Source organism: Trachypithecus francoisi, unplaced genomic scaffold (genome assembly GCF_009764315.1).
Source record: "Trachypithecus francoisi isolate TF-2019V2 unplaced genomic scaffold, Tfra_2.0 Lachesis_group20, whole genome shotgun sequence".
In the NCBI taxonomy this organism is placed as follows: domain Eukaryota; kingdom Metazoa; phylum Chordata; class Mammalia; order Primates; family Cercopithecidae; genus Trachypithecus; species Trachypithecus francoisi.
In genome coordinates, this window is record NW_022681466.1 from 5,961,993 (window position 1) to 5,969,215 (window position 7,223).

Genomic DNA, 7,223 nt, shown 5'->3' on the forward strand with positions numbered 1-7,223 from the left:
TGGATGAAGGATTCACAGGTCCCTATGTTATATTTGCAATGTTAAGCCTATAATTTTTTCTTTTCTTTTCTTTTTTTTTTTTTTTTTGAGACAGAGTCTCGCTCTGTCGCCCAAGCTGGAGTGCAGTGGCCGGATCTCAGCTCACTGCAAGCTCCGCCTCCCGGGTTCACGCCATTCTCCTGCCTCAGCCTCCCGAGTAGCTGGGACTACAAGCGCCCGCCACCTCACTCGGCTAGTTTTTTGTATTTTTTAGTAGAGATGGGGTTTCACCGTGTTAGCCAGGATGGTCTCGATCTCCTGACCTTGTGATCCGCCCACCTCGGCCTCCCAAAGTGCTGGGATTACAGGCTTGAGCCACCGCGCCTGGCCGAGCCTATAATTTTTTCAAAATAAAAATTTCAAAAATTAAAACCTCCAGGGGCTCCCTGTGATCTCCAGAACTCAATTCAAACTCCTTGGTCTGCCATGAAGCCCTTTCATAACGAGGCTCCAGCCCCATATCTCACTTCTCCCTCACGTGCACTCTGCACACATGGTAATGGTAATGTGGCTCCTGGAGGTCCTGGTTTCCAGCATGCTCTATGACTCTCCCCTACCATTGTCTGGGACAATCATCCCCCAGTCTCCTGCCTTATTTTTATAAATCAAGCCCTCAATTTTCCTTCTCCGCCTCACTTCTGTGTCCGCACAGAGCACTGTGCAGACCCCTGACACAAATTCTAACACACAGGGAGCACAGGGGAGGAGCCTGATCCACCCTCAGGCCAACAGGAAGGAAGGAAACATGGGCAGCACCTAGCAGAGGCAAATGCCGGACCATGGGATGCTTTTGGAAAGTGAGAGATGTGAGCGTGGTGATAGAGTCTGAGTCTGAGGACAGGAGATGGTGTGGATGGCTAAGGGGCAGGGGGAAGGGGAGTTTGGTTCAAGAGGGAAGGGGAGGCAGAGAACCACAGGACAAGAAGCCAGCCCCAGGAGGATCATCCTTGGACAGGATGGGGAAGCCTGTCCTCAACCTGAAAGGGAAGGGGGAAGAATGAATGTAGATTGCATGGAAGTTTGCAAGTGGAGAAGGAAAGAAACTGATGTCCTGTGTGTTCTCAGGAAGGTAGATGTACAGGAGGTAACGCTGGAAACTCTGAACTTCTACTGGCAGTCACAGGCACCGTTTTCTTACTTTGTTTCCCCCAGCAGCGCTAAAGCAGGTGGATTTTAGAGAGGGTGACCAACTTTCCCAGGACTTTTCTAGCCTTAGCACTGAAAATCCCACATTCAGGAAACCCCTTAGTCATGGGCAAATTGGAATGATTAGTGGCCTTAATTTTAGGATTGATCCAGGGATGAGGGTTTTGTCAGGTAGATAAGGAAATAGAATATAGGAGTTATGGGTGCTACTAAGAGAAGAAAATGTCAGGCTGGTCATGATCTCACGCCTATAGTCCCAGCAATTTGGGAGGCCGAGGCAGGTGGATGGCTTGAGGCCAGGAGTCTGAGACATGTCTAGGCAACGTAGCAAGACCCTGTCTCTACTAAAAATCACAAAATTAGCCAGGCATGGTGGTGCACCCCTGTAGTCCCAGCTACTCAGGCTGGGAGGATCACTTGAGCCCAGGAAGCAGAGGTTGCAGTGAGCCAAGATCACTCCATGGCATTCCAGCCTGGGCAACAGAGTGAGGCTATGTCTCCAAAAAAGAAAGAAAAAAGAAAATGTGATATATTTCAGGGGCTCAAAGTGGCCTAGGAAGGAAGTGAGGTCAGAACAGGAGTGACGGGGACAATAAATTGGGGGAAATGGAGGGAAGGATCAGAAGACAGAAGGTCACTACAAGGTTAAGAATAGGGACAGTGGCATGAGGATAGGGGAGAGCTGATCGATGAAAAGTTGTCAAAAAATAGAATGTCTGAGTGTAAAACGCTGGGCAGCGACCAGGTTAGGTGATGACAAGCTCTGAGATGTTTCCTTGGGGTGCGATTCTGAAGAGAGTGGAAAATAAAGGACACCAAGGTTGAGAATGTTAAGGAACCCAAGGCAAGATTGCCAAGTTATTCATTAAAACCTGCCAAGATAATGGCAGAGGTTGAAGTGGAGGCACTGGCAGGTCCCCGCTGAATGAGGGGGAGCAGCCTGGAAGCTGATGGACAGCCTTGTCGAGCACAGGTAGAAGGTGTGTGTGGCCATCTGGCACAACATTTAAAGGAAGCAGGTTGAAAGTCACAGGGAGGAAGTTCTGATGGGGGCAGGAAGAATTCAGGCACGGCTCCATGGCCCTCTAGCATATGGGGAGTAAGAGAAGGAGTAGCTTCCACTTAAGAAGCTACTAAACAGGAAGGTCTTCCCAAGCAAAACATATTTCAAAACAGCATGGTAAGAGGATGTTCTGTGAGGAGGCTGCAAATGTGCAGGAGTGTTTCTTCTTTGGTACAGGCTTCCCAAAGGGCACGGTGGAAACAGCTTCGGCTCAGCATGAAGGGGCTTCTTCCATGCTGGGTAATGGGGTGAGGCCCGGGCCCCATGGGAGTGACAGCACCTGAGCTGTGCAACCCCCAGCCCACCTAAGGCTGAAGGATCAGCAGCCTCTCTCCGTGCCCATGCCATGGGCTCCTCCCAACACCACTGTGACTGAGAACAAGACAAGACTTGGAGGCACACTTCAGTATGCCACCCACCCTCGTTCCCTTGTCCAGTCACACCCCCAAAGCCCTGCTGCCGAAGTGAAGGGAGCTCTTACCTGGGGAAACATGCACCCTAACCAGGTCCGAGGGATCGTGTGACCACGAATCCAGGATCCACACTGTCTGAATTTTGCACCAGTGAGATCCAGCATCATCTTCATTGAGGTTCTGCATGGTCACACTGAAGGCGAGAGCCTCCGGATGGTCTCTAATGGACACGCGGCCATTCCTTTCCACATTCTCTTCTCCCTTGGTCTCCACAATGCTCTCACATGACGTGTCATACTGCCCTCGGCACCAGTATTTGTTATATCCCTTGTACGTGCTCTCATACTGACACCACACTCTCAGAGAGCCCCCCACGGTGCCAGTCACAGAGCCAGGGCCCGTCAGAGACAAACAGCCTGGAAAACACAAGCCCGAGTCCCAGGTCTCTATCCAGATGGCCCTATCAGCAGCCGTCTGTCTGAAGCTTAAGCGGAAGGTTGCCAGGGAGACTTGGGCGTTTCCTGGGATGGGGACCTGCAGGAATACCTGAGCTTAGGACCTAAGCCAAAGAATCCCTGTGAGAGAAGAAACCTGTCCCCTGTGAGAGCAGAGACACCAAGTCACAGCGCAGGGACCCCAGCACTTGGAGACCAAAGCTGGAGGTAGGAGCAGAGAGGAGCTGTCCCGCCTTGTCTGGGGCCCTGCAGCCTCTGCCAGGCATGAGATTTGGTCATATACAAGATCACTTCCCTTTGGAGCGAGACCCATGTATTCTGGGGTCTTCTGCAACTCAGGCTTATTCTTTAAAAGCACAACGTGTGGTTTCCTCCACTCTCAGAGTGTTCTTGTGGGAGGGAAAATAACTCTCTTGCTCTGATCTTAACCACTCTCTGGGAAGAATCATCATGGCCCTGGGAAGAGGGGTTGTGTCCAAAGGAAGCCCTGATAAGCTTCTTTACATGAATTTGGGACACAAGATCAGCCTCCCCCAAAATAGTCCCCAGTCTTGGGTGTCAGAGGTCACCACGCATTCAGAGGAAAGAGGGAAGCTGCTCTCTGTAACCGAGTGAGGTGCTTTGGGTCCTGGGGGGAAAGTGGGGCTTAGAATCTGGGAGGCAAAGTGTGAGAAGTTGATACGGAAGGAAAGAGAAGGGAAAAGAAAGGCTGTAGGTAGGCAAGAGTTCGGGCATTATGGGATGTGATGCTCAGCAGAGGCCCCAGTATCTTGAGCAAGTGCTGACAAACTTACAAGAGGCTTTGATTGAAGTGCATGTGCACGTGCACGTGTGTGTGGGTGTGAGAGACGGGGAGAGAAAGACAGTCATGAGGCTGAGCTTTGCATCCCCCAAAGTAACCTGAGTTAGCAATAAGAGGATGAACACACACAGGGGCCACGGAAGCTTAAGCTGTTGGAATGAGCAGAAAGTGTGAAACGGTCCCTGGTATCTATGAGTCCTACGACTATCTGGGCTCCTGAGCTAATTACCTCTAGATCCAAGGTGACTGAGGATGGAGGAGTCCCTGACTTCTGGCTTTCATTCATTTCCCTCCCCTCCTCCCACCGCCTGCCTTTCCTCCCCACTCCGTCCCCAGCTGGCTCCGTCTGTCATATGCCTTGGCAGATGTGTGAGCCGCCACCATGCACACCTTCCTCACCCCACCAGCCATGCTTGGTCTGAGACAATCTCACTGTCACTATCTCTTCCCACCCTCCTGGTCCCTCCCACACTCAGTAGCACCTGTCACCCCCACCCTGACCTCTTCCCAGCCCCTACCCCAAACCCTGCTCCAAACCTGTGTTCTCCCCCTCTGTGCTCCCTTGACCACAGCAAAGTGGCTCCTGACCCCGCAACTTCTGAGCACTCCCCATTTCTCTGTTGTCCTAATTCTCGTAAGAACCTTCCTCGCCCTGGACGCTGTACCTTCAGGAATCTTCCCCTTCCCAAATCCTTGCTCCCCACCTACGTTCTCCCCCAAGAACCTGTTGCCCGCAGCTGCACACCCCTCCTGAGATTGCAGAGCTGGTCCTCACCTCCTCCCTTCCACCTGTCTCCAGCCCCCTTCTAGAGGTGGCACATCCCAGCAGCACCTCCTTCCAGGTTCTGGACAGAGCTCAGGACTGCGTTTCCCACAGTGGGAGTTTGACAGGGTACAAAGGGCTCATCACAGCCAAGAGTCTGGTGGTGGAGCCGAGGCCTGCTTGTGCTGCTTCCAGAAGGGATCATTCCTGGAGAGCTTGGGGTTCTTCTTCTGCCAGGATCAGAGCCAGCCCCTTCAGAGCTGAATGTGTCCTAGAATTCCTGCCACTCTAATCAATAAGATGCCAGTTGCAGATGGGAAGCCAGACTCAAGAGAGCTTTCCAGGTTTCTTCCAGCCCCAAAAGTCTTTAATTCCTCAATTGCATAAGAACTGGCCTGGCCTTCTGCCCCTGGCCTCTGGAAAGAGGCTTTCTCCTCTGGAATCTGTCCTCCACATTCCTGATTACAACCTGGGCTCTTTCAGCCCTGCTAGGAAGCAAATGTTTTACTCTTCCTCTCACACACACACATGCGCACACACACGCACACGCACGCACACACACGCACACACACACACACACACGCGCACACACGCACACACATGCACTCACACGTGCGCACACACGCGCGCACACACACGCACACACACTCACACGCACACACACGCGCGCGCGCGCACACACACACACACACACACACACACTGGGGAGAGCACAGCTGAGGGAGGAAACCATGGGACCATTTTGTTCCCTTCCAGGGCCCAGAGCCACTTACTTTTAGCTCCTCTGGACTGAACTGTTTCCTTTCCCAGGTCTCTGTTGGGTAAACCTCCAGGTTCGGGGGTCTTTCTGACTCACAAACTTTACAACTTTTCAAGCCATTCTAAGTCAAGCAAATAGCAGTCCCTTTGCAGAGGCAGAATCTCATCCTGAAAAGCCTAAATGATCTACGGCTTTTTTAACCTCAAACTTAGCAAATCTGGAAAGTCACCCTAGAAAAGAAAGGGTCTTCTGCATTCATGATGGCTATTCCCTCCAGTAGGCAACCTTCTCATTGAAATGAAACCAATGCAAATTAATCTTCTGAAAAGACAAAAGATGGTTCTTAAAATGTAGAAGTCGGCCAGGCGCGGTGGCTCAAGCCTGTAATCCCAGCACTTTGGGAGGCCGAGACAGGCCGATCACGAGGTCAGGAGATTGAGACCATCCTGGCTAACACGGTGAAACCCCGTCTCTACTGAAAATACAAAAAAACTAGCCGGGCGTGGTGGCGGGCGCCTGTAGTCCCAGCTACTTGGGAGGCTGAGGCAGGAGAATGGCCTGAACCCAGGAGGCGGAGCTTGCAGTGAACTGAGATCTGGCCACTGCACTCCAGCCTGGGCGACAGAGCAAGACTCCGTCTTAAAAAAAAAAAAAAATGTGGAAGTCACGGCTAGGTGCTGTGGCTCACACCTGTAATCCCAGCACTTTGGGAGGCTGAGGCGGGCAGATCACAAGGTCAAGAGATCAAGACCATCTTGGCCAACATGGTGAAATCTCGTCTCTACTAAAAACACAAAAATTGGTCGGGCGCAGTGGCTCAAGCCTGTAATTCCAGCACTTTGGGAGGCCGAGGGGGGTGAATCACCAGAGGTCAGGAGTTTGAAACCAGCCTGGCTAACGTGGTAAAATGCTGTCTCTATTAAAAATACAGAAATTAGCCAGGCATACTGGCAGGCGCCTGTAATCCCAGCTACTTGGGAGGCTGAAGGGGAGAATCACTTGAACCTGGGAGACGGAGGTTGCAGTGAGCCTAGATCATGCCATGCACTCTAGTCTGGGCTACAGAGCGAGACTCCGCTTAAAAAAATAATAATAATACAAAGCCGGGCATGGTGGTGTGCACCTGTAGTCCCAGCTACTCAGGAGTCTGAGGCAGGAGAATCACTTGAACCCGGGAGGCGGAGGTTTCAGTGAGCCAAGATCGTGCCATTGCACTCCAGCCTGGCAACAAAGCAAGACTCCAGCTCAAAAAAAAAAAAAAAAAAAGTGGAAGTCACTCATAAAGACTTATATTTCAGAGGCAGGACAGGAGTGTGGATAAGGGTACTATCTAAAGCCCAGTAAGCAAAGCCACCTCCAAAATGGAGGTAAAGCAAGGCAACGTGCAGAGGTGAGAGCCTAGATAGGTGAGCTTAAAGAAAAAGATAAAGGCCAAGGCAGACGGATCACTGGAGGTGAGACCAGCCTGGCCAACACAGTGAAACCTTGTCTCTACTAAAAATACAAAACTGAGCCAGGTGTGGTGCCACATGCCTGTAATCCCAGCTACTCGGGAGGCCAAGGCATGAGAATTGCTTGAACCTGATCAGCGGAGGTTGCAGTGAGCCAAGATCACCCCACTGCACTCTAGCCTGAGTGACAGAGCCAGACTCCTTCTCAAAAAAAAAAAAAAAAGAAGAAGAAGAAGAAGAGGAAAAAAAAGATGAGATGAGGGGTGTGGCTGATTAAATCACAGACCCTCAGATGTAGATCATGGCTTCTGGTTGCTTAGCCCAATTTTCT

The 7,223-nt window shown here is 51.4% G+C and overlaps 1 protein-coding gene across 1 annotated transcript; it reads right to left on the bottom strand.

The window, feature by feature from the left end:
- Positions 1-2,685: 2,685 nt before the first annotated feature.
- Positions 2,686-4,329, bottom strand: CD300E (CD300e molecule). Its single transcript, XM_033181946.1, has 2 exons — positions 4,323-4,329; positions 2,686-3,212 (listed from the first exon to the last, which is right to left on the bottom strand). The coding sequence occupies exons 1-2, from the start codon at positions 4,327-4,329 to the stop codon at positions 2,686-2,688; spliced, it is 534 nt and encodes a 177-aa protein (XP_033037837.1).
- Positions 4,330-7,223: the final 2,894 nt, after the last annotated feature.